Raw genomic sequence first — 27,764 nt, 5'->3', positions numbered from 1 at the left:
ATAGTTTGATAATGAGTTTTCTACTTAAACCGTAAGTGAATAATATCCTTTGTTACTAATTATTTATGTAGTGCCCAATGTGTGCATTAGAGACCATAATAAGACAAGCCCCTGCCCAAAAGTGTTTTACGTCACTTACACTGTTCTGCTTTCTGTTGTGTTTAGTTAGCCCCATAGAGAGTTCTCTTTCATGGGCCTGTAAAGACTTGAAGGAGGCAGCCTTGCACACTGAGCTCCTTTTATTTATCCACTTGTCACTTAAGAGTCAGTAGCAAGTTTTTAATTCCTTCACCCTGCTTGGTCTGTCTTCAGTCTCAACCCCAGGCATCCTCCCTTAAACCTGAACGGATTTTCATGGCGGTTTCACAGCGAGTCTCAGTGTTAGTTGTCACTGATGTGTTGGGTTGTATGTAGTGCGGGTGCTGAGATACCATGGTGATGAGTCTAAGAATCTAGCTAAGCTGGTATTTGGAATGCCTTTAAGACTGAGCTGGGACCATTCCATTTCTTGTTCTGAAGACCAGAGGCAGTAGTCTGTTAAACTTTCTGTTTTCAGGGGCAGGAGGAAACTAAGATTTTGATAAAGCTGGTAATGTAAACTGGTTAATTTCATTCATTAATCACATACTCTGAGTAATTTATTGTAACCTTAGTCCTGAGTCCTCTTGAATTGCAGTGTTTGTGGTAGGTGTAAGGTTTGCCATAACAAGCATCACAGTGCTATGGTAATTACATTTCTGCTAGTATTTATAATAAACTTACGTTTCTTCAGATTTGATCTCCATGCAATTTGCAACAGCTGAAAGTCCAGGCTGTAAGAGTTGATGGTTGTGTGGCCAAAACACAGCATTGGGGTTTTGAGATAGGCAAAGATTTTTCAAAACCACCCAGTGATTTTTTGGGTGTTTGTTTTTCAGGGCCCAAATTGAGTGTCCCTAAAGAGCCCTGATTTTCAGAAAGTGCTAAATTCCCACCCACTGAAAGTCAGGCTCCTTAAAGATGCGCCAATAGGGAGCCCAAAATTGGAGCTACCCAGACTCACTAGTCACTTTTGAAAACCATGACCGTGACTTCTGTGCCTCAAATATTCCAGTTTACAAAATGAGGCACAGAAATCATGGTTATGATTTTAAAAGGTGACTAGTGAATCTGAGTACCTCCTTAAAGGAACCTAATGCTGGAGGTGTTAAGGAAGCCTAAATAGTTATTTGTAAAGTGTTTCGAGATCCATAGGCGCTACAGCTGGCTGAAAATTCCTGAATTTTGAGTTTTCTGTGAAAAATAATTAGATTTTCAATTAAAACCTCTGCCCTGAACATTTTCCAGATTTTCAACCAGCTTTAGTAAGAACATAGGCTTGGCAGAGTGGATCAGAGTTATAGTCCATCTAGTCCAGTAGCCTGTCTGACAGTGGTGAGGACTAGGTACTTCAGATGAAGTGGAAGAAACCCCCCTTAATGGGCATAGTCCACCCTTTGGGAAATCTCCTAACCCATAATAGAGATCGCGTTAAATCTCAAAGCAGGAGGATATATATCTCTTCCAAAAAAAAAAAAAAAGTTTAGTATCTACTGTTATAATTCTAGATATTCAGGTTATGCCTGCAAATAGCCAGTCTGTCATTGTTGGAAGGGGCAGTATGAGCGGAAAACATGTTTGTGTGTATGTATATTGTTGCTTTGCTCTGTTGCCACAGAGCAGCAGCGATCGCTCCTGTATTTCCACGTTGTCTTCATTTTCATCTCGCTTCCTCCTGCCCCTTCCGTATCAGAACGTTGTTACGCTTTGTTGCCCTGCAGGAGAGGCGATGAGCCTCAACCGCTTTATGCATCGGGAATGGGCAATAAAAGGCAGTGACGCCGGTGTCCAGGCTGTAGAGGGAGAATGTAATCATTGCCTCGGCAGCGTTCGCTGCTTCTCTAGGAGTCTTTTGTGCTGGCTGTAACACCTAGGCGGCTTGGTAACAGCCAACCTTTGGTCCCTTACATAACAGTGAGGAGTATTTACTGCAGCGTACACTGCCAAATGTACACCTCTATTTAATTGTAACTTTGGAAGAGGAAAGCGTTATTTGTGAGTGTATAGGGGAACTGTTGGTCTTGCCTGGAGGTTGGGTACCTTAAACCTGATTTAGCTCTTGCTTCTCCCTCTGTGGGAAAGTCCCATAGGGGAAGGGTGGTCCAGTGGCTTCGGGTGTTAGCCTGGGACTCAATTTTCTATTCTCTGCTCTGCCACGGCCTCCTTGTATGACCTTGGGCAAGTCACTTAGTCTCTCTGTCTCAGTTTCCCACCAGCACAGTGGGGATAATAGCACTGCCCGAATTCACTTCAGTGTTATTGAGGATAAATATATTAGACTGAGGCACTTGGCTACTGTGGTAACAGGGGCCAGATAAGTGTCTAACATAGTCTGTAGAAAGATTACTTTCTCATACATTTGTTTTTAAAGGTCTCCTATAGAATTTGATAGAAAATTTTCTTCCATAGATTTCTTTAGGATGCTTAGAAACCTATAGAAAGGATATTGCTGCTGTTAAATTCTGATGGACTTTAGAGTAATTTCTGTAGAAATCCTATTACATTTCTATAGAAATCTATTTATTTCAGCCCTGTTAAAATCTATAATGCTTTTCCTATTGGTACAATATACACTTACACATAGGGTGGATTTGGCTTTTCTGTATGTTCCTGATTATTGAGAGAACCTGTATTGTCAAATTGGGACCAGCTCCCTGAGTTGGGTTATAGATGCAAAGTAGCTAACCTGTGGATGATATGCAAACCTTAACTTTGAATTTCCTCACATTTATGTTAAAATCTCAACTTTAAAGTTGTTTTAAAATAAAAAGTGATACATGAAATTTTGTGAGCATTGAGGCAGTGTTCTTAGTCTTCAGAAAGGAAAGGTGAGATCCAGAGAGTCAATTAAATGCACTGCTTTTGTGTTTGAACACATGACCATTGGTGTAAATGCGCTGATGCACTGTGCATCGTTCCAAGTACTGTGTATGACCTGCACTTTCATATGTTAAAAAGTTATTTGGAACTTGTGTACTGAGCATGTTCTGTGAAGCTTCAGAAGTCTCCAACTTCAGATTTTCTTCAAGCAGATACAAGGCACAGTCTGCACTGGGGGTTTGGAGGTCAGAAAGAAACAATTTTTTGTTTATCAGAGTCTGCTCACACAAATGGGGGTGGGGGCTGCGGGGGAGAGAGAAATGGAATTTAACCACTATTCCTCCCCCCTCCCCCCTCAAAAAAAATCTCCTTTGGGTGGGAAGCGAGCAAGAGAAATTGCATCCTTGGAAAATAAACTTGCATGACTTTACTAACTTAGTTGACTCTGGGCATATTATTGGGAGCAGCAGGAGTTTTACCAGTCAGTTATGCATCCCAGTGCTACAATTGCATTCTCTTTCAGGATGCTCATGTGTCAGAGGGCGTATCCACATTGTAATTAACAGAGGCGGCTTTAGGTATTTTGCTGCCCCAAGCATGGCAGGGAGGCTGCCTTCGGTGGCTTGCCTGCGGGAGGTCCCCGGTCCCACGGATTCGGCGGCAGCCTGCGGGAGGTCCGCCGAAGCTGCGGGACCAGCGGACCCTCCGCAGGCATGCGGCCAAAGGCAACCTGCCTGCTGCCCTCGCGGCGACCGGCAGAGCGCCTCCCGTGGCTTGCCGCCCCAGGCACGCGCTTGGCATGCTGGTGCCTGGAGCCGCCCCTGGTAATTAAAAACCCACAGCTGACCTGTGCCAGCTGATTCAGGATTGCAGCGGTCTGGCTAAGGGGCGGTTTAACTGTGGTGTATAGGGCTTGGGCAGCTAAGAACATAATGGCCATATTGGGTCAGACCAAAGGTCCATCTAGCTCAGTATCCTGTCTTCTGACAGTGGCCAATGCCAGGAGTTTCAGAGGGAATGCACAGAGCAGGGAATCATCAAGTGACCCATCCCCTGTCGCCCATTCCCAGCCCTGGGACCCTCCCACTTTGCAGGGTCCTCCAACCCAGACTCCAGCCCAAGCTGCAATTAAACAGCCCTTTAGCACAAGCCCGAGTCAGCTGGCATGGGCCAGCCACAGGTTTTTAATTGCAGTGCAGACATACCCAGGGTGGGAGGGATTTTGCAGGCTGTTGTCGAAGGGAGAAACCAGAGTTTCTGTGCCATTCTTTTAGGAATTAGGACTTAAACATCCACAGAAGAGAAGGGTCAGAACTAGTCTGAACATTTTCCCATGCTGAAACCTCCTGAATTGTTGTTGTTCCCCTCAGCATGTTGATGCTTTTAAAACCAGGAGAAACTATTTTGCTGTTTCTCTGTCAGTTATTTTGACACTAATCAGTGCTGCGGATCTTGTTTTGATTGGTGTCTTGATGCATCATAAAAAGAGTTGCTGAAAGAGTTCAATTATAATATCAGCAATTCTGCCAAATGTATTGAGCTGTTCTGAAAAGCAACTTGTCTTTCCTGACCCAGATACACAGTTTCCCACTGTGGTAGATGCTGCCAGAAAGACTATTGGCAGAAGGCCAGAAATAAAATTATACTGCAGAATTATACTCCTTTCCTGATCCAAGCAGCGTTGTGTGTGTTGTGATGAAAAATCACCTGCCTTTTGCATGCAGAGCAGAAATTAAAACTAACTAGCAATTAAAGCTCCAGGACTCTTATTTTGATATTAACCATCCTCCTTAATTTCACTGAACATAACTTTTTTTTTCTTGTATGCTGCATAAACTGCAGCATATTTTTGCTGCTGGGTCTGATCCTACCCTGCAAACCCCAACCTACTTTGGGACCGTTCCTTCCTACTCTCCTCAGCATTAGTTCTCTCTCCAGTACCCGTGCTCTCAACTTTGTTGAGGCCAACTCAGATGTCTCAGGATTATTTGTGTTGCCCTTCAACCTGCTGTTTATGCTACAGTGCCTCCCGTGCTGATGCTGGAGTGAAGGAAAGATTAGAAGGGCAGAGGGTGCTTTAGTGCCCCAGAAAAGCATTGCTGGCTTGTTCAGTCTTGCCGTAGCATTGAAGTAGTTGTCATGGACCCTGGACTCTTCCGACAGCCTGGCCAGATGCCCGAGCAGCAGAGAAGTGGGGATTTAGATGACTAAAGAGTTCAATGTCCTGTGATCCTGTTTCCGTTCCCCAGTTATTCCAGCAGCATTTCTCTGTGCGAGGCGCTGCTCTGTGCTGCTGGGTTGGTAACAGGTATCCAAGGCTCCCTTTTCTAAGGGGGAAATGGAGTCTCAGCTGCCTTGTTAATTTCAGCCCATGTGGAGTTTGCAGACCTGTTGCTCCTGTCTGCCACCTTGCCAATCAGAAGTATCTAAAGACAGCTAAAGGGCTTCATGTTGGTATGTCCAAAACTATTTAAATGAGCATCTTCAAGTCCAAGAAGCACCACTGACAGCTGCAGGAATAAACCCCGTTATTAAGGCCACATATCAAACTCTTTCCTTCACTCATATCATGCCCATGCCAAAAGTTCCTTGTGAAAGATGGGGTGTTTAATGGAAACATTTCTGGGCCCTCTGTGGCCATGCTGCTGGGCGTGCTGCAGCCACTGCTAAATTGGTTATATTAGGATTAAGATGAGCCTCAAGAGCCCGTTTCCTGATGTGTGTTTCTTCTGTTGAGAGACGGTGTGTTTTTAAACGTTGGTGTTCTGGTTATTCCCAGACCTGCTGTGGAGACAGTTTAGAGAGAGCATGAGTTACCTCATTTAGTGCTGGTGTGTAATAACACTTCACATTGCTATAGTGCCTGCTGTCTGAGGATTAAAAAATCACATCAGTCCTCCTCACCTGGCCCTGGTGAGGTGAGGTGGTGGTTTGCCCATTTTACAGGTGGGGAGTGAGGCACAGAGACGGTAAGTGACTTTCCCGAGGTCACTCATGGCTTTGTTTATCCTAGAGGCTTTTCCTGGAAAATTCATTGGAAGCTGTGGTGGCGCTAGCTGTGTTGTAGCCCAGGCACAAGCGGCTTTTACCATCGTGGCCTTTAGGCCACCCCTTAGCAACGCCAACCGTCCTCTCTCAGCTAGTGCTGCTGCCACGGGTGGCCTCTGTCACTTAGTGCTGCAGCCATGGATGGAGCTGTCCTAGCATAGATGCTCTGTAGTGAGTTAGTGGCAGAACAAAGCTGCTGGATTAGAAGGATTGCAGTCCGTTTCTCTGAATCCCTTCTGATGGGCCTGGTAATAAGCACAGGCCTTAGCGCTCAATCCAGATGGCTGGGGCTGCTTGGCTTCTGTTTATTTTCCACTCTGTGCCTTGTTCTTAAAGTAGCGTCTGAATTTTTAGAAAGCAGGCTCCATTCTGTTTAGTGGTTTTATTAAACGTTCTCTCCCAGGCCTGAACTGCGTTAAGGTCGGGTTTTGTTGTTGTTTGTTTTATTTGTTTTTGTTTTTTTGTGTTGACACTTCTGAGAAGTATGGTTGGGCAATTAATAATTTGAAAGAACACTGCAGAACAGCTCCAGCTAGAATTGTGTGGTGATTTTTCTTCTTCTTCCTGAATAATATTGATGAAGGTGCTGTCATCTGTAACGCTTTCCCTAATCAGGGCACGGTGCAGCCATGTCCCCAGACCTCAATCGCTCACTTTTGGGGAAAAGGGCAGGTAGAACTGGATTAATGGTGACTCTTGCCTGACTTGTTTTGCTTGTTAATGAAACCGGGCGCCTCTCTGAAAAGCTGCATTGTTCTGCCCCTCTCAAGGATAGCGTTGAAAGGTGTTGATGCTGCATAACACGTCCACTGTGCAGCAGAGAGAAATTAGCCCCGGTCACAGCTGTAAACATTTGCTTTCAAGCTATTTCAGGTTTTCAAAGTATACAGAAGAGAGCTCAGTGTCTGCGGAATTGCACCCTGAGGTACATTTGTTCTCGGAGCTCAAGAGGTGGATTGCAGGCTTGGCTTCTAGATAGTTGCACCGTCTGCCCAGCAATTTAGTGAAGCATCAGTATTTGCTCAGTCAGCCATTTCCATCCATCTGCTTTCAGTGTGGTGTCACCTATAACCTGCAGCTTATAGCAGTCCTGGACGGGAGTCCAGGCTGGAGCATAGCTTGGTGTCTAAAGACTGTGGTGATGAGCACATTTGCTAAATCCAGATAGAGGCCTTCCACCTCGTGGCTCTTGATCCGAGAGAGAATTTCCACCTGGTGCTTGTAGGAGGAAGGAAAGCTGGAAAATACAAAAGGCAGAAATGAGGATAAAAAGTAGCATGAAAACAGGTCGTGGTTTGAAGGGAGAGCTTGTCCTGGATGGATTGGTGGGCTGGGACCATGAATAACAGGCAGAGGAAAAGCTTGAGAGACGTATTGGAAACCACCCAGCACTCCTGCGAGGTGGGGACATATTACCCCTGCTTTGCAGCTAGGGGGCACTCGGGCACAGAGCCGGACTTGACCAAATGAAAACCAGTGTCAGAGCTGTGACTAGAACCAGGAGTCCAGACTCCCTGTCCTGTGTTTTTAAGCCAGTTGGCTGCTCTGGTGAAGAATGTTTGACGCTCTGTAGCTGTGCTGAGCAGTGGCAGAAGGCCGCAGACTGGGCCCTGGCTGACAGGGTTGGGTGGAGAGTGTGGTGCTCATGTGTTTCCTGTTAGTCCAAGGGCGAGGGAGCAGTGTTTGGGGGGCTGAACAAGGCGGTGTGGAAAGGGCAGAAATGGGGGTTATTTTAAAGGACAGTTTGGATTTTGCAGTTTGGCTACAATGGGCTCTGTTTCCAGACCCAGGACACGGTCCTGGGGCCTCAGCAGCTGTTCTCCGGGCGGGAGGAGGTGCACGAATGCCTGGAAGACCAAGTCCAAGGCTTGCTGCCCTGGGCCCCAATCTGCAGTCACTTAAATGTGTGTCACTCTGCTCATGCGAGGTGACCATTGACGTCAGTGAGGCTGCACCAGTGAGTAGTTCTCTGCGTATAGGAGCGTTTGCAAGGATTGGGTCTGCGCAGAGTAAGTCTGAGACTTCAAAAGCTGCCCCAGGGTCTGGACCCCAATTCCCATTGGGATTTTAATGGCAGCTTTGGCATCTCAGCCTGCAGTGGGAGGGCAGGACTGGACCTTTCCGAGGCCGGAGAGCTCAGCAGGTCGTGGCTGTGTGCTATGAGGAGGCTGCATCGGTGGAGAGGGAGTCTTAGCCTGGTGGTGCAGTGCTCCTTGTTGGCCCCGCCATGGAAATAGGGCACTCTAGTTTGGTTCTAAAGGCAAATATACCTGTGCTTATTGGCCAAGCTCTGTCCCTGTTTGGGCTTTCAGGGCCCTTTGTTGGCAGAGGCCCTGGCTTCTGTGAGCCTCTCCAGGGGGATTTGTGCACTTGGCAGCACTAATAGTTTAGGGCAGCCATTGTCACATGTTAGGGTAGCAGCCAAAGCAGCCTTTCTGGTGGGACTTGAGGAACTAGGTCCCTCAAGGTTCATCTCAATCCACCTCTCTCCCTATGAACCTGTCCCACCCCACCCCCTCCCCCCCAAAAAACGGTTTACTGTAACCACATCTGACCCCTTCATTATTTATATGTTCATTCAACCCATCCCCATATTTAACCAGAAAGGTTGGGGGGGGGGGGGCTGTACCAGACTCTTTCACTGGCTGGTTGGTTGGTTGTTACACTGTACTGTATCCCAGGCGCGTAGTCTGGAGTTTGGAGGGATGTCTTTATAGACAACAAATTGCTCTCAAAGCTATTAGTCCTGTAAATCTGCTTCACTTCTTAAATAGGGGCACAGTGAAGTGGACTGTATTGCTCCCTCTCTAGCTGTGTTCGAATCTGTACAGGGCACAACATTTTAATAGTATTGTCACACCTCTGTAGTTAAAGCACCTACTCTGCTTTCAAGTCACTTCTCCGGTCCCTATGCTGTTGGCAAAAGCAGGTTTAACCTTTAACAATGTCAGGATTGTTTGATAGACAATATGCAACATATTGTTTGATGTGCAGGATCGAAAGACACACGAAAAAGAGAGCACATGTCAGCCGGCAGGATTTTACCAACTGGCTTTCAACCCACTGCAAATGTCTCTGGAAAGTTCCTGTGGTGGTATATGGAATGAGAGGGAAGCGGGAGTTCTTTGCAAGGACTGGGGTTCCGTAGTGTGCCCTGTGCTCAGACACGCTCCTTTCTGTCACATGGTACTTACTCCATCACTGTGTCCTCCTTCTCGCCGAGCATTTATTTGCAGTTGCATCGTGGTGGCCCTCCAATAATGGTGCCTGTAGCTCCAGGATAGGGGAAGGAGCTTTGCGCTCTTATTTTGATGTTTCTTTTTAGCTTTGCCAATATGCCTAGAACAGAAAATGAGCCAGACTGCAGGTGTCGATGATGAAGGTTCCGCATAGTGCTCTGCACCCGGCGTGCACAGGCCCTAGCCTTCAAGTGTGTGAGAGGGGGAATGGCCTAGAACAGAGCCCAGCTTGGATTGTTGTGTGTTTCCCTTCTCTGAGCCTGCTGCAGTTTCCTGTCAGCTCCGAACACTGCACTTTTGGAGACTGATTTCTCCATTTACAATCCCCCCGCCAAAGAGAGAAACTCCCCTGGGCTTTTGGTCTTCCCTGACATGAAATACCACGTTCCACTACAAATAGCAGACACGAGTGAAGGCTTTTCTCATGTGCAGAGAGGGATACCCGTTCTGTTGTAACAGGGCTCAGAGGAGAAATGCCTGCTATTCCCCAGTTTTGCCAGGGCTTGCTGTCCATGGGCTCTCTTGCCTTTGAGGTGCTGTGGAAAGCAGCACAGAGATGCACAGTGTCAGGTGGGGGCTCAGAGGCCATGGGTGAGGTTTTCAGAGTGGCACCAGGTGATTTAGCCATGTGTTCTCCCGTGAATTTCCATTAGATTGGGACTAAATCCCCTGCCCTGCTTTGAAAACTTCAACCTGTAGTTATTTGTGGCAGGGACTCTTTCTTACTATATATTTGTACAGCACCTGGCACGCTTGGGGCCATCATGCTGATTGGGGTCGTAGGGCACTAATGAAGTACAAATAATAAATGAAAAGTAATTCAGTGCCCAAAAATGTGATTTATGGATAAAAGTGGCACACCAATTTTGGAGCTGGCTTCATATCAACTATACTAAACACCCTGGAATTCAGAACTGCCTGGTGTCAGAGCTTTTGAATGCCAGTTGCTTCTTGGCTGATGAACCCAGATGAGGATGGCATGGGAAAGCAGTAACATGTATGTGGGCATGTTTAACAAAAAAAAAAGTTGCTTTCTATAGAGACATCTGCTTTTTGTTCAGCATTGATAATTTCCTCCCCCCTCCTTTTGAAGCCTGCTGCTTTAATCAGTGGCTTGGTTTAATGTGCTGCTTTGAAAAGCAATCAAAATTAGCATGTGGTTTCTTCTTCTCTTCAAGTTGTTTCTTTCTCTCTCTATTTGCAGGTGTTGTATTGCAGAAAGCGACTCCCAGAGCATCTCGCCTGTATGAACTCTTGAGCTGGCAAGGGATTGAGAGGCTTATGAGGAGGTTCTGTCAGGCAAAAACAGTGCCTAGCAAAGATACCGAGGAGGAGGGAAAAGGAGAAGGGGGAGGGGGAGCGGAGCTGAGACTCTAGCAAACCATGGTAGGTAACTGTCTTCATTAATATGGCTGCATTAAAATTATTCTCCACCCCTAGCCCGTTATGGAATCTGTTAAAACAAGAGTGGAAGGATTTTCTGACTCTGCTGCATTAAAGATGTCTCCACATGGTTTAAGCAAAGCAAATGGGCTTTGATTTATTGCTGGGGCTTTTTCTAACCGGAGAATGGAGCCTTGTGAGCCTGCAGCACATGAATTATTAAACACAAATGAAGGAGATGCTCATAAATAACCTTTTCTAATAAAACTGGCATTAGCAAGCTGTTGCAGAGTGTGGGTGACCTTGAACTGTGGATTGCATAACAAACTCTGACACTCCCCACCCACCCCTTCCCCACAAGATCAGATGTTGGCTCTCTATATATTTTAGTGTTAAAAATTAAAAGCCCGAGCTCTATGCACATCTATTAATAGCATAGATATGATACATATGTAAACCGTACCCATCGGGGCATATTTGATGACTAAGTGAGGAGTCACTTCCAATCTGCCTGCTTGTATCTGTTACAAATTGCGAGAGTCAGAGACGCATTGAATTTGCAAAGCTGTGCAAATGTGAAGGGCTTGGAATGGTTAGTTTTTCTAAAATGCATTCAAGGAAGGGGGAAAAACCCACCCAATTAACGAATTCCTGAGAGCCAGCTGTTGTGAGTAATTTCAGCCTATTGATTTTTTTAAGCCCTTTAAATGTTATTGCTGCAAGAGAGGGAGGAGCGAATAGGTGCAGCATTATATTTACAATAAAGTACTGTATTCAGATTTGCTAATGAAATCCATTAAACAATAACCCAGCCAAACACAAATCAAGATTTCATCCTCTGTGGTGAGAAGAATGCTCTGGGGGAAAAGGGACCTCAGGGCACAGATTGGACTTTAAATGGAAAGCTTGCTGGGTCCTATGAATTCTTGACCCAGATTCTCTTGCTTAGTACTTATTTTGCCATTGCCCGTTAGTGAGGTAACCATGTGTTTCTAATACACAAGTTACAGGCTTATCAGTTTACTGCTGCTGGAGTATTTTCTATAATCTGTATTCACAAGCAGGGAGATTTGGGGAGGAGGGGACATACTTTGGGTGGAGGTGAATTAACAAATCCATGTCACTGATTGACTACCAAGCTGCAGCAGCCTTTACCTGTGTCTTTTCGTGTTTTGTCACTGAGGTGAGCGACAGCAGGGACCTTTGGGAATGGCATTCTAGTGTGAGAGTAGGGGGAGCACTCCTTACCTGTGACCAATGCTCTTCTCCCTGAGCATGTACATTGCCTGTGGGATAGGAGAACTAAGTACAGATTCAGCAATGAGACTGCTTGGATCCATTACAGGCCCTGCTGTCTCTGAGCTCAGGCATGGTTACAAGCTGTGAAGTAGGGGGGAAAATTCCCCTTCACTGCAGGATAAATGCAGTTTATGGAAGTAAATGATTAGCAACAGTGCACCAGTCAGCTGGGTGGCAGGGGAAGGCCCTGTGATCCATGTGCTGGGAATATTTTTGATTCTCTCCTGTCCATAGGGAACAGAGTAAAAAGTTCCCTGACACTGCATCAGATTGGTCTCTGGGCACCAGGGTTACATGTGGCTGAAAGGGGAAACACCTGGTAGATAGTGGCTGCCCATGCTGGTTCACTCGCTTTTCAGATCATACATGTCTCTCCTGGATGGCATGGCAACTAGATGTCTCCAATCAGGTCACAGGTCTCTGTGCCACCTCACCCGATTGTGGAACTCCGGGAGCCCTCCCAACAAGCCCTTCTTCATTTGGGATCCTTTAACCCCTTGTTTTTTTCTATTTGATTATTTTAATCTTTCCTCACAAGCTAACCCTTCCCTTCCAGCCTCCTTCCTAGCCATTTTTCATGCTCTTTGCTGAATTCCCTCCTGTCTGTCAGGATTTTCCTAGTGATGTGTAATTGCTCCAGACTCAGGTGCAATATCCCAGGCTTAGCAGCACCAAACTCATAGAGCAAGAGGCTGCTGGGCTGCCATGCTGTGGTGGGCTGCCTCTGCACCCAGCCCAGCATGAGGGGAGAGCTGCTGGTCTTGGCATGTCTAGCCAGGCAGAGTTGTTCTCCCAGATTGTCAAAGCCCTGTACGCAGTGCAGCTTCTCTCAGCCTCCTCCCCAGGACACCTCTCTTCCAAATTACCTGCCCCAAAACAAGACAACTTCCTGGCACTTCCTTGATGTGCATGGAGCCCTCGAATTTCCTCTTTGGAACCTGATCAGCTGACCCCTGGGAGCCATTCAGGGGCTGGGGGTCTGAACAAAGGGGCAGAGTACCCCAGAATGCACTTCCTTCCTTTGTAATTACTATTTGCTGTTTGTATCTCAGTGGTGACTAGAGGGGACCCCACCCAAGCTTAGGGCCTGTCTGTGCTAGGTGCTGCGTGGACACAGGCATGGGCACAGCCCTTGCCTAGAAAAACTTAGGGAGGAAAAACCGGGCACAGAGGGAAAGTGACTTTCCAAGGTTACACAGCAGGTCAGTGGCAGAGTCAGGAACAGAACCCAGGTTTCCTGCTGCTTCATTCATCCCCCTGTCTGCTAGACCTCCCTGGCTCTTTATGCTTCATCAGAACCATGGCTTTTTCCCCAAAGTGAAACTTTCTTGGCGAAGTTATGCAAGGCAAGCATCCAAAAATACCTTTATTAACCATTGCAGGTTGGATTAGCGAGGGCAGTGCTCGACTGGTATTTATACCAGCCATTGCTGTGCTTGGGCACTTCTCATGCAGATAAGAGACCGCATAGTCCCTGTCCTCAGGAGCTTACAGTTGCTATTGGGTGAAACTGATAAACAATATGGGGAATAGCAGAAGAGAATGAAAAGGCTAGTTATGGAGATATCATTTGTAGAGTAAAGGAGATAAGAAACATTTCTCCTCTTTGCATTTTTCTAGCTCTGGACCTGAGTTTTTCTGCCTGTAGTTTGGGAGCTGGTACAGAGAACATTACAACCTACATTCATGATGGCCAAGTCACAGGCATATGACTGTGCTGATGCACTTTGCTACCAGTTTATGCCGGTTTGTTTTTTTGCAGTGCTTCGCATTTAATCGGCTGGGTCTGTCTACTTCAGGCAGAGAAGAGAGAGAAGTTCTGCCATGATTCTAGACCTTTGTTATCCTAAAATACTCCCACGTCTGTACTGGGGAGGATTCGCTTGCAAGTAACGCCTTTCTCTTGATAAGCCAATAACTCTTCTTTTTTCCCCTACTCTTTCCCGCCTCTAACAGAGATCTAGCCGATCTTTTGCTAATGATGACCGCCATGTTATGGTGAAACATTCAACCATTTATCCATCTCCAGAGGAACTTGAAGCTGTCCAGAACATGGTGTCAACAGTCGAATGTGCCCTTAAACATGTCTCCGATTGGATGGATGAAATGAACAAGTCTGTGAAAATCGAGGGAGACGGGGAAGCAAAAGAGGAAGCTGCAGAAAGTAATGCCAAGTGAGTGAGTTAAGCCTCATAATGAGCTACTGTACTACTCTGAATGGATTTCTCTCCTGCTAAATAAGGGCCACAGTGTTCTTTGGCTTTGCTGGTTATGAATGTTCATAGCAGGAAGTAGATGTGTCTGGACTCCTTCTGAGATGCGAGCACGTTGCGTGCGTGCTGGAAATGAGTAATGAATAGGAACCTGGTCAGGAGCTGTTCTCACTTTTAAGGTGAAATGTTTTTAACTTGCAGTTAAATATAAGAAACAAACGCATCTCCCAAAGCTCTCAACTCTAAATCCACAAACGTGTGGCGTCAGAGCTGTTCGTTTAATGGGCAAAAAATGAATTTATAAATGTGTATTGTGTATTCAACAGGCTGACTGCTCCAAAGGAGCCATTACTGTACATCGTGTCTTTCTGTACTGCATAAAACATCTGTCGCTGCACATCTCTCTCTATCCTTGACATGGTGCCAGATTTTGCTCTTCTAGTTTAACTCCAGCAGTTTAGAAAACAGCTGGAACAACTGGCCCCTTTTCAGGTTTTTATGGATAAAGATCTCTAACTCAGGCATTCTTGGCTCTCTAGTGCTATATAGATAACTTAGCTTCACACTCTGAGCCAGGTAAGTATTATGGACAGTTTAGAGATGAGGGAACTGAGGCACAGAGAGGCTGATTTATCCAGAGCCACATAGCAAATCAGTGGCAGGACCCAGAGGACCTGACTTCCAGTCCTGTGCTCTCATCAGACCATACTTCCTCCAGTATAGTGACCTTCTTGGGACATAATCTGATTGGATTGTTAACATAACATGGTCTGAGAGCTGGCTCCTGGATTTTACCTCTAACTTTCCTTGCTACAAGTGGTGGATTATTAATGTGGGTTGCTGCTGGGTGAGTTTTTTGCACAGCAAGTTCTGATCTGGTTTTAAGATTGGTGTGGAAAGGTCTCTGTGATCCATGCTGATCTGCTACATTATCTGAAATCTCTTATTGTAATGGAAGGTCTCTTCTGATTTTTGGAGTCATAGGTAAATATATTGGGGAGTGCCCACAGGGTCAAGTACTAGTACTTAACACTAGATAATATACTTTGATGTCCAAATTCTGCTACCTGCCCTTGTGGTGAATATCACTTTACTCTGTCAGTAATCTCATTAAAATCCAGGAGGACTAATTCTGGAGTAAGGTACTTCTCAGTATGAGGTGAAGGTGGCAGACATTCAGCTCCATGTCAGCAAGACCATATCCTTAAGTGCTGCTGTATTCGTTTATCTGGGCTGAAGATTTCATTTACTGGTTCATTGTGAAGGAAGCAGTGATTACCAATCTGTCATAAAAATTACCATAACGAACCCTGATGTCAGGGCCGACACAACCCATTAGGTGACCTAGGCGGTCACTTAGGGCACTAACATTTGGGAGGCGGTGACCGCGGCGGCCGGATCTTCGGCTGCCCCGGTCGTCGTCGTCGGTATTTCTGGGACAGGACCTTCCACTGCCTAGGGCGCCAAAAAAGCTGGCGGCGCTCCTGCCTGATGGCATTGGCAAATCCTAAATCTGACCATTCCCTATCATGTTGGTAACAGTAACATAGTCTTTAGTTATTGCCAGGTCTCAACTAAAGTGTCAGTATAAGAGTGAGGGAACTGGGAAACAAAGCTCTGTTTTTCCTACTAGCTGGACGTGCTCCAGTTTAGAAACAAGAAATGTTCCATATCAGTTGAGGAAAGCTCTGTATGTGAGAGCTCCCATGATCTGCTTAAAAATCCCAACAAATATGTTGAAATGGTAGGAAGTCTCGCATGCACCAACATTGCTAGTCAAAAGTTTCTCCTTTGTCTGGATTTGCTTGATTCTGTCCTATGCATATTTCAAGGGCTTGGGGTCTCTGGGAAGAAATCTGCTTACTCAGAGTGAAGTTTCAGAGAAAAGCCCTGCTAATGGGCACCATATAAACAGACTACAGTGAGCTAACTGAGATGCACTCACCAGTAGCCAGGTCAGCACATAATGTTCTGAGCAAAGCAAACGCCCTACAAATGGGCCTGCAGTTTAGTTGCCTGTTTTCTCAGCATCCTCTTTTGACTAATAAATATTTCTCAGATCCCATTTCTGATCTTCTCAACATTCTTGTGCTTAGCCTGAGCAGCAAAGTGTCGCTTTTTAGTGTGAAATGTATGTGGAGAATAGAAATGGCAAAATATTTAAATGTCATGACTTTTACACAAATTAAGTGATAAATTGGTAAGGGAGTGGGTTTGTGTGGACTCCAGGGAATAATAGCAGCAGATTGACAGGCTACTTCCCTGGAGATGGGCAGTTAAGCTGTGTCATCTTCTGTGGAAGATAATTAACGTCAGATTTCTGCTGAGCAGTGGACTTCCTTGATTTCTCTGACTCTTTAGGTGGGATGCAGTGCACGTTGTGTCAGTAATTTCCAAGTGTTGTTGGCAGCATTTTACTTTCCTTTCTGCCATGGATAAAATAAGTGCAGAATGTTGTTGTTTTTTTAATGGTTTTGGTGAAAGTCTTGGCTTGTATTAAGTGCTGTTGGCATAATCAAACAGCCTGACTTCACTTTCATGATTTTGTGTGCAGGATGTTTTATGTTCTTGCTGAGTTCTAAATGTAGAGTGCATTTTTATAAGTGCCCAGGTCTCCTCTCTAATAAATCTCCTGTCTACAGATGCTCTGACACAAAGTCAGGAGGCTGGAGAATAGCAGGTGTCAGGTGTCAAAGCAGAGACGTGAAGGGGTTTGGGCTATTTCTCTTCCTTCCCCCTCTCTCCAGCTGGTTTTTATAAAGCAAAAAATCGAGAGCACTTTCTGTAGAATTTTGTATCAAAGCCGGCCTCTTAGACAGATCAGCAAGTGTTGCCTGCTGGCCTTAAAGGGATGGAGAATTTACATCCATCCCTGCTCCTGCAGAGGAGGGAACGTGGTGATTTGGAAGAATTCTTACAAGCAGCAAAGCAGGACAAAACTGTGGTGGAAACTAGGGCAAAGAATAATCCAGGCTGCTAGCTGCGTGAATCTCCCCTTCTAGCTGTGACTGGTGCCATTTCTCCTTCACACCGCCTGCCTCCAGCCAACTGACATGGTGACTAGCTGGCTGCCAGCACTAGCTCTGGGTGGGGGAAATGTGGGCCTGTCAGGACAGTTGGGCTTGCCTGAATGCCTTTCCTTTACAGTAAAGAAATCTCAGCTGCAGCAGGTCTCCTTTCCACCAGTCAGGGCACAAGAATCCAGGGGTAGCTCTGAAACCCACCCTTTAGCCAGGGTTTAACAAACTGTGACGTAACGCTGGCTCTGGGACTTCTTGGCCAAATTTAGCAGATTGCAGCGAGGAAAAGTTTACACTAAAACAAGCAACCTGATTATTATTCATTGTAAACATTTACAGGGCAGTCTGCATCTTCAGCATGCTGTGCAAAACATTACCAAACGGTTCCTCTGCTCCAGAGAGAAAGGCAGGTGTTTGCCCTGTCATCTTGTATTAAACGAGTGCTGTCCGGGCAGCTTAGGCTTTGTGAAAACAAACAGCCTAGCAGCATTAAAAATGTTTCTGTGAATTTTGAAACTCATCAGTGGAAATACTTTTTTTAGTACGTGGTGGATTATTTTAGAAATTCCCATGCAGGTTGACAAGGATAAAAGAAACAATACAAGCTAAACCCATCACACCCTGCAAAATAGTAAGTTGGTCACTCACAAACCATTTTAAAAAGAATTATGCTTCCCTGCCAGATTAGCAGCCAAATGTTGCAGCATCTGGTTAATTTTCTAGAACCAGCAAGTGAAAGGGATTTACGACATCAGTGGCATGGTCTAATGACTGAGGCCCTGCAGTGGGAGTCAGGAGACCTGAGCTCTATCCCCAGCTCTGCCACTGACCACCTGGTGTGACCTTGAGAGTGTCACTTTCCTTTCTCTGCCTCCTTCCTTCCCACTCTTTGTGTCTCTGCTGTTTGGGTAATAGGAGACAGTCCTTGTCCATCCCTTTCATGTATACCCAGTTGTGCCCGTGTAGGTGAAGGTAGATGTCTGAGAGAGGCTCAGGGTGCACTATATGATCATGGATCTCAGTGTGTGTCTGATCAGATCCTATCCCGGTGTGTGATGTTCAAGTGCCACTAACTGCCCAGCTGCCTCTATAGCTGAGGCTGTTTTCACCGCTCCAACGCTTACAGCCCTTCCCAGGGGGAGTAGAGCACAGTGATCTGCCGCTAGCTAGTGCTGCAGCGTCCAAGAGGCATCTCTCAGGAGTGCCTGCGTGTGAATGGTGGTAGGTGTGAGTGCTGCTCTTCTGTTTCCCATGGATTCCTGATGGTTTGTGCACTCTTGGGCTGCTCAATTGCCTGTTGTCAGCACTCAAAGCTGAAGTGTCATTTACCTGCTTTGAAACCTGTGACATTTACTGTGGCTCTTGAGTCTCCAGAGAAAACCAGGAGAACATTTATGTCTGATTCCCCAGCCTCTGATTCTTCTGGCTTTCAGTGGTGAGAATTTTTGAAGGGCTCCTACAGGGAAGATTGTTTGAAATGGGGAGCCTTCCTAAAGAATCTAGCGTTTGCAGTATTCACAAAGCTACAGAAATGGTTTGCACAATATTTTGAAGTTACAAGCTTCAAAAAATACATATAAAAGAATGTGTAGGCCCCCACCGTCGGGCGTGCCGGGGCCCCCACCGTCGGGCGTGCCGGGGCCCCCACCGTCGGGCGTGCCGGGGCCCCCACCGTCGGGCGTGCCGGGGCCCCCACCGTCGGGCGTGCCGGGGCCCTTAGGAGCATAAATCTTATTGAAAGACAATGGGGTTTAGGCTCGTAAGTGTCCAAGTCACTTTTGAAAATGGGTCTTAGGCTTCTAAGAGCTGTTCTGAAAACTTGACTCCAGGCTCGTGTGCGCGCTCCTTCTCCTGCAGTTAAGCAGTGAACTGCTTGGAGCTTCATTACTTATCCAAAGCTTTGATTCACAACGCTGCGACTACAGAAGCGTTCCATGCATGTTCACATTCGTTTCCATCATTTTCCTATTGGCTACTTGCAGAAAAGCAGTCAATGCTTTTCATGAGCCTGTCACTGATGCGTTGCAGAAATGCTGGAATTGTTTCCATCTGTCTCTGTTGCCTTGCTACAATTGGGGGGGTGGGGTGGCGGCAGTGGGTTGTGTGTGAAAATATCACTGTAATTATTCAGACGTGTTTCATTTCCAGGGATCAAGGTGGTCGGACCTTATGTGGTGTGATGAGAATTGGTTTGGTTGCAAAGGGCTTGCTGATAAAGGATGACATGGATTTGGAGCTGGTTCTCATGTGCAAAGAAAAACCCACAAAGACCTTGTTATATACAGTCAAAGACAATCTCCCAATCCAAATTCAGGTAAGTGAATTCAGGTAGTCCTCCAGCTCTGATTGATAGCACTGCAAAACATAGTCAGCTAAAAGCTGCACTGGGTAAAAGCTGAAATTAATTTGATACCAAGAAAAATACAAGTGGTCAAGGTACAGAGAGCAAAGACTGTACTTAGAATCTAGGGCAGCGGCTAGTGCTTGTGAGACCGTAACCTGATGGGTAGAAAGGCTGTCCTCAAAGCCGCCTTCCCTAGTCCTTGTTCCTGACATCAGTCCTGCTATGCCCTCCAGCTAACCTTGCTATTGGAGAATTCACCCAGCTGGACTCTCCCTGCTCTCACTCCTAACACAGAAACTAAATGGGCTCTTAGATCTTCCTTCTCACTCTGCTCAGTGTGTGTTCAGTGTGTTGAACTTCCCCATTACAGAAGCTTTGTCCCTCAGCTCTGTGTTCAGTCTAAACTCCCCGGTGATTCCGAAGTGACAATAGGTAAGGTTAAGAGTTTGCCATGGTTATTTTTAGTAAAAGTCATCAACGGGTTGTGGGCAATAAACAAAAATTCACGGGAGCCTGTAACCTCTCTGTGACTTAACTAAAAATAACTTATGGGGCAGGGCTGATGGGGAAGGAATGACAGCGGGAGCCCCCCCCCACCACCACCACAGGGGGCGGGCATACAGTCCTGACTCCGACCCCAGCTGCAGCTACAGGGGCAATTGGGGAGCACGGGGGATGCACGAGGAACGCACTGCCCCAGCCACAGTCATGGGGGTGGGCAGCATGCAGCCCCAGCTTTGGTTCCAGCTGCGGGGAAGGGATGCACAGCTCTGGCTCCAGCCCCAGCTTCAGCTGCTGACAGCTGAAACCGAAGAAGTCACGGAGGTCTGGTAAAGTGATGGAATCCTAAATCATACCCTTAAGAAGAGACCATTCGGAGCGGTCAGTGGTCCTGGGTCATGATGAACCCTTGATATGTACTTGGTTTTAATTTGTACCTTTTTGTTTTGGTGTGTAAAAAAGCATCCTATGAACAGATGCAGCCAGTACCACCTCTTATTAAGGGAGCCCAGGGTTATAGCTTCCTTTGGCACACCCCTGGTCCTGAATAATTAGTCCAGCCTGAAGCTCGTGACATGCGCTATTCCCTAGAGACGGTGCCCCAACACATACCCCTTGCAAGTAGCTCTTTCTAAACTAGGTGATGAAACTCATTCTCCCTCCTTCCTGGTTTGCCTCCTTGTCTCATGTTTATTTCCACATTCAGCGTACACGTTTCGACCATTCTTGGAGCTATACTTCCCATTGTTCATTTGTTTGCCCCCAGGTGTTCAGGTTATGTGGAGGACACAGCCATCTCCATAGCTGGGGCCTGGTGGGGACATGTAGGGTAGTGGAGAGGGTATGTTGCTTGCCTGTAACAGTTTTTTTTTCTGGAGGAAGTAAGTGCCCTAGATTTATCTCCCTATTTGTAAAGACGTGGTGATTAGAAAGGGTAACTCTTACATGCTCTCTGTGGTTACAGTTCTCTACGCTGGTCCATGTGGATCTCCTACAGAGTCCCATTGAAGCTAGTGGGGCTCCATGCAGGTGCCAAGGTCTTGTCCAGGCAGGTCGGCTGGTAGGACTGGAGCCATTTATTTGCTTGCATCTGCTGCTAATTGTCAGGATGGTGGTAGATTGCCAGGGGTTTTGCATTTAGAGGCAGCATTGCCGAGAGTTAGATCCTGTAAGAGCTACAATTGCTGGCAAGTAATTCACCCATGGGCAGCTTTAAAAGATGACTGATCACTGTCTGCACAATGACTGTGCATTGTAGTGCATTTATGCTGCCACCATTTAGCATTTTTCTGGTGAACAGCTGTTTATGTTGTTAAAAATTATTTACAACTTATCAACTCTTAGCTGAGGGTGGAGGGGCAGTGCCGGGCAGAACCTGTGTATTATAGCACTGCAAGTTCAGGGGTTATCTGCAAGGGGCAAATGTTTCTTTAGGAGATGCTGCCTTTACCATGGTTGATTGGGGATTTTTGAAAATGTTTTTTTGATGCCTTTCAGAAACTTACAGAAGAGAAGTACCACGTGGAGCAATGTGTGAATGAGGCAGCTATTATTATTCGTAACACAAAGGAGCCCACCCTAACACTGAAGGTGATACTTACATCTCCTCTCATTCGTGAGGAAACTGAGAAGAAGGATGGAGGTATATAGAGAGAGTCGTTTTTCTGCTTCCCTCAGAATTTTCTCCGAAAGGCTTTCTGACCGTGTAGCACAGGGTTAGTTAGGGAGTGAGGTCTCATTTTTATTGTATACTGTGTGTCATGACTAGCTTGGCTCACCTCGATAGGTTACAATGATTGTTCTTTAAACAGTCAGCAACCATTTAATTTTCACATAAATATATGTAAAATTCCATTTGCTGTGCAGAGACAGCATTATTATAGCCTTGACTCAGACACCAATTAGATCTTGTCTGAAAGAAAGCAGAACTAGTTATTAGTTAATAATTAAGCGGTGCCTGCACAATCGTGTTTTTAAATTAAATCAGTCAAATTGGACTGGTTCATACAATTATTCCTATTGTATGAAACTGCTCTCTTAAAATGCAGTTCCTACAAAGCTCTGTCTCTTCCTGGCACACACATTTTGCTCATTATTGATGTGTGTGTGTGTTTCTATCTTTAAGGTAAGCACTTCCTAACTAGGATACAGTTGACGTTAAAGCTAAAATACTGCACTGCACTTCTGAAGTTAATGTTGTACCTACTGTCCTGAATGTAAAAATATATTTGGAAAATTATGCATCCTAATTCCTCCCCATCCATTCTTCCCTCTCTACTGGGGACTTGCAACTTAGCCACAAGAAACTCTTAAGAAGCGCCGACTCTTAAGTTCTGCGAGATTGGAAAGAAACCAAGCGTAACACACCGAGCGAATGCAGCCGTTTTTTATTTTATTGTAATCTTCTTGTCAATAATTTCTGCTTCCGCTTCCCAAACCTATGCTTAGAAACTTTCCACTGGATGATGTCAGACCTTTGACCAACTGGCCACTCTCTGTCATGACAACTGAGGCAGCTGGGCCCATGTGGGCTAGGGAACTCCCTGTTGCTCTTTTCCCATTTCTAGACTTGCCACAAGTCCCTTTGCTTATTCCCCCTTCCCACATGAAATACCAATACACTGAGAAATGTTGGTCAGTTTCTCTTCGTTTTGTGGGGAGCGGGCAGGAAGGATTGATTTTCAGCGAATCCTTCCTGTATTTCAGTGAAATACAGCACTTAGGCAGCAGTTGGAAGTGCAAGAATCTTGCAATAGAGATGCATAGCAAAGATTCATTAATAAAAATGTCCCAGAATTCCCAAATCACTAATGAGGCTCTTGTGCAAAAACACAGTTGTTTTTCTTTAAAACAAAAGCAAGATATTTGCAGACTGCTGCACATTTTCTTCAACTTCCTGGCAAGTGCTGAGTTGAGGTTTGTTTCCACTGCAACAGATACACACTCGTGAGACTGAGCACAAAAATTTATGGGAAGGTATTTTTAACATCACAATGTGCATGCAGTTTTGCACAAATGTTTCTTCCTGTGTGATCCCTTTCAGGAGGGGATAGCACCTTCATCTGCTGGAATAGAAACTTGGACTTCATTAATTTGGGACTCGTCTGCTAAGCTGAATGAGGACATTCATTTTCATGCTTTCTTGTTTTAATATATTTGTTGTTTTGTTACTGATTTAGGATATTAAAATATTTTTCAAAACTTTGTTCCAAAACCTTGCAGTTCACCTCTTAATTACAAAGATCATCTCTGCAAATTTGTGATAGTGTTAGTAATAAGAGCTGTTGTTAGATCCACCCCACCGTAAAACTGATGATTGTAAACTGGTTAATACACCTTGTTCTGAAGTCCAGATTCTTTTGTAGTTGGCTTCAGTTTCTGTGAAGTTCACTCCCTAGTTTATCTGAACAAAGAAAACTTGTAATATTCCCCTTCATAAGTTAATCAAACATTTTTTCTTACTGTATTAAGTAACCAGCTAGATGGGGAAAAGAGAAAATTTTCAACTGTCTACAACCACCTCTAGTCACTTTGAGCCATTTTAGATTTACTAAGTGACTAAAGTTTCAAATCTAATATCAAGGGGAAATATGTAGAAAAAAGATTCAGGAAAAATAATTGAATATAAAGGGAAAATATTGCAACCCATCTTTTGATGCTCCTGGACAATGCCAGCCAAATACAGATGTATTTCATATGTCATTTTAAAAACTATTCCTCGCTTTTCTTATTTACTTTTTTCTGATAGAAAAGCTTTTCAAGTTCTTCATTATTTGCTTTTCATCTTACTAGTAAGATGAGCCATTCTATTCCGGCTGCTGCTTTTCTCTGTTCCTTTGTTGGCAGCTGACTAGTAGTATGCTAAGAGGCTGGGGGAAAGGCTGGGTGAAACTGACCAAGATTTCCAGCTGTATGGTTTGATTACAGTCACTAATCTATCCTCTAACCAAATAAGCAAGGTTAGGTGCAATGGAATTCTTTCAGTGCTTCCATTCGTTCTGTAGGAATGTCGCGTGTACCTTCATGCCCTGATGTCAGAATGCAGAGAACAAACATTCCTGGGTTTTTCTTTACTCTCCCACCTCTTTTTTTTTTTTGAGAAGCGTTAATGCTTAAAATGTGGTGTTTGTTCTATTTGTTTTTGCTGTTCGGTAGTAAAAACAAATACCAGACCAGTGTGTGTGCATTTCAATATTCCTTCCAAGCGATCCTCTTGGAGCCATTGTACCAGCTCTGTTTTCTCCTTGTTAAATGGAGAGGTCAGATGTTTGAATCTGGTGCATTCTGCGTCAGAATGAAATTTGTCCTCGTCAAGTTTAATATCACTCGTATCCACCAAAGAACAGGATCTCTGTGAACTAGGCTTTCTCAGTGCCACTCTGCAAATAGCTGCAGTTACTGAACATGTACATTCAAAATAAGAAGTAACTTCGGCCGCCCAAATAAGATGGTGCTGAAAATGACCAAGTTCAGTAACCGAGCAACTGCTTCGTAATCGGTCTGACACCCAGGACCTCGGTGGGCAGAGAGAATCATTGATGTTCTTGGTGTCCACAAGTGCCCTTGAAGGACCTGCAGAGCAAGCCACAGATTTGCCTCCTCTCCAGAAAGTAGCCCTGGTAGCTCTAAACTAACGATGTTGGCAGGGGAGATTATTGAAGGACTCGTTCTGTATGTGTTGCAGGCTCTGAATTAATGGCTGGGTTTTTTTTTTTTTAACAAACTCATCAGTGCTGAGTGTCCTTTTTAGAACTAAAAAAGGAAAAGAAGAAAGCTCCTCAGATGTATTTGAAAACTTTGATGGGGTCTCACTTTCCTGACTAGCAGAGCATGAAGAAACATGCCATTCTAGTGAGGGTGTCCAAAGGGAGTCTGCTGCAAGTTGCTTACCCCTCTTCACTGCCTGTTCTCTCCATCTTTCTGTTTAACAGAATCTTGCACCCAAATGTTGACTGCCTGCAACATCTGCAAAAGCTGCCCTGGAAACTCAAGTGTTAATTTAATTAATGCACTATTTTTAAAGGCCTCAGTGACCCTGGCCTCTTTAACCTCTAATGAGTATCAACATGCCACTGCAAAAGAAAGCTGTTGTATTTATGCTGAGTTACAGTGAAGCCTATTTAGTCACCTGTACAATAATAGACAGTACACACCAGGTTCTGGTTTAGAAGTTAGTGGTAAAATTAAGTTTGCTTCATCAACAGTTAACATACTCTAGCAAAATGTTGTACGATCTCAGTTAGAAATAGGACTTAATAGACTTGCAAATTCACCTTAATTGCTAAAATTGAACAATTTTGCAGTCAGTCAACCTTTGCCATTTCTAACTTTTAAAGAAGATTCTAATCACTCATTGACAGTAGCTGTTTTAAGCTTTAAGCAGATGTTTATATTGTCCCCAGTAAAGGGTTTTGTTACAGAAACATTTAGAGATTTGTAACAAATGTTGCATTTCGTAACCATAAAACACAATTTTCTTCTTGTAAACAAAGAGGAAATTTGAAAGTAAAAGTCTTAAATTCCAAAGTGATGTGATGCAATGTGACCTTTTGTGCTTGTAAACAAATACCTGCTAATCCCATATAAGACTTTGCAGCTCTGATTGGGAGGACAGGAGTGGAGATGAATCTTAGCGATGCGATTATGTTGATGAGGGTAACAAGAAACAATGCAAATATCTGCTGAAAAGTTCATCAGGGTCAGAAAATAAGCATATAGCACGTCAGTCCTTCGCTGGGAGCAGAGCCAACAGATGAAAACTAAACCCGCAAGCTGTCAGACAAAATGTCTCTGTTTCTGTTGAGCTTTACACTCTGGTTTTTCATTACCTTTTATCCATCATGATGTAATGGCTACAGCTTTGCTAGAGCTGTCTCCCTAGCCAACAGCATGGGAAGTGAGGCTGTTTTAATATTAAAATAGCAATACCATGCAGCGTAACCTGTGAAAACAAATGGCAGCTGGGACATTAACTGGAAGAGTGTGGATGGCTGTGCGCATGCCCTTATACAGTGGTATAATTTTTTCTCCTGCTTCTCCTAAGTAAAATTAAATGTTTTGCTAGTTACTGAATATTGCTTTACCTGGCAGGCATCTACAAGCTGGTTTGGATTCTGTATTTCAGTCAGCCCCACATGGCTGTCTCTGTACAAACCCATATGAATTAGCTGTTATGAATGATGAAAAACAGTATTTTTCTACGTTACTGCCAATTTCAAGAGGAGCAATAGAATAGATTCCTAAGAACAGTCAGTGTATTTATTCCAAGGGTTATTTTGAACTATGGGTTGGTTTAGTTCCCAGTATGTACTCTTGTGTCAGTTAAATGCTATTGACTACGGAAGTTAGCCCTTAATCCTGCAGAGATACTTAGACATGTGTAATTCTACTCATGAGGTAGTATAATCACATGAATGAAGTTAGGCATGGGCTTTGTGGGTTTACGGAATCGGGGTTTTAATACTTTGTTCCTTTAAAAAAAGAGAAATAATTTCGTATGGAGCGAGATGTGATTGCTAGAAGCACTTGGTAACATGCTGGATTAAAAAAAGCGGGGTGGGAGTGTAAAACTTAACAGAAGATTTCAGTCTTCTGCATCTCAACTCCGACTTTAGTTTGTTTAGACAACTTATGTTGCTGTTGGGAAGAGAAGATTTTTATGAAAGAAAAAAAAATCTTGAAATTGTTAACAGGATCTAGAAGTCTTAAAACTACTTTGCTGCTTTCATTTGTTACCTGGTTACACACAACACTACAGTCAGAGTGAAAGAACTTGTGTTTCAAAATGTAAAGTGCACATTAACACAAGTTCTGTTTTTTCCAATTTGTTTATATTGGGTTAATATTGAAGAGAAATACACGTCTCCACTGTTAATTGCTGTGGCTTTGCTAAGATAAATTGGAAGCATCTTCAAATTCCCAAAAGGCACCTCTAAATCATTCTTCAATGCTTCCTGCCTCTGAGGCAAACTTTCTCCTTCAAGAAAATCTTCCCCTTGTTGAGAAGGTTGCTGTCAGTTAGTAAACCTGGATAAAACCACAAACAGGAGGGAGGAACGAAAGAAGGAAAAGTGCTACATAGCTATTTTCTGCCCTGAAATGTGTTCTACATTTTTAATAAGATCCCAGATTGTCTGTAGCAGTGGCCATCGATTTTGTATAAGGAGTGAATGCCTTTTGCTTCTGTTGCACATGTGCACATTTACTACCTTTTTAATGGCTTGTTTGAATTAAATAACACAGTGCACTTAAAAAAAATTCATTTTTTTCTGGGAGTCTTATTAGCTCATTGAGATGCTGCCACTCTTTATGTACTGTGACAGAAACCCCTTGGTCAAATTGTATCTGTCTCTTTTTATCCCATTTTACCAGTAGATAATGTTGCGATGAAAGATCCTCCGGACTTATTGGACAGGCAGAAATGCCTGGAGGCCTTGGCCTCTCTGCGGCACGCCAAATGGTTTCAGGTTGGCTATTTGTTCTTATCTTATTGTTATTGTAGCCTTATGAGGTTTAATTTGAGACACTTTTAATTGTAATGCCTCTTTTAATTTCTGTCTAGCCCCTCTAGAGTGCAAGTCTAGAATTTCGAATTCCGAGTGCTGTTCTGTAAAAGCGAGGACGCTAGGTAGCTAGCCAACTGGTCTATAGTTGTCATGAGGCTACAAAAGCAATTTTAACGTTATGCTTCTTTTTACTGTTAAGCCTGCCTTTCTATAAAACACAGTATTTTGCTTTTATGTAACTTTTTTTGTTTTGCATGAAACTATTTAAGTGCTAATTAGTAATCATATTAAAGAACCTATTCCAGGACTCTGTA

At 44.5% G+C, this 27,764-nt stretch overlaps 1 protein-coding gene across 1 annotated transcript in view; it reads left to right on the top strand.

Annotated features, from left to right (window-relative positions):
• Positions 1-27,764, top strand: part of LOC123352434 (spermatid perinuclear RNA binding protein) — an 86,037-nt gene that overhangs the window by 35,035 nt on the left and 23,238 nt on the right. Inside the window, exons 2-6 of the mRNA XM_044992541.1 lie at positions 10,390-10,571; positions 13,824-14,041; positions 19,249-19,414; positions 21,443-21,587; positions 27,317-27,411. Of these exons, the coding sequence (XP_044848476.1) occupies positions 10,569-10,571; positions 13,824-14,041; positions 19,249-19,414; positions 21,443-21,587; positions 27,317-27,411 (627 nt within the window). The 5' untranslated portion in view covers positions 10,390-10,568. The remainder of the gene's footprint in view (positions 1-10,389; positions 10,572-13,823; positions 14,042-19,248; positions 19,415-21,442; positions 21,588-27,316; positions 27,412-27,764) is intronic.

The sequence above is a fragment of the Mauremys mutica genome, chromosome 18, assembly GCF_020497125.1.
Source record: "Mauremys mutica isolate MM-2020 ecotype Southern chromosome 18, ASM2049712v1, whole genome shotgun sequence".
Classification (NCBI taxonomy): domain Eukaryota; kingdom Metazoa; phylum Chordata; order Testudines; family Geoemydidae; genus Mauremys; species Mauremys mutica.
Note: the sequence above shows the minus strand (reverse complement) of the source record. Positions and strands in the feature narration are given on the sequence as shown.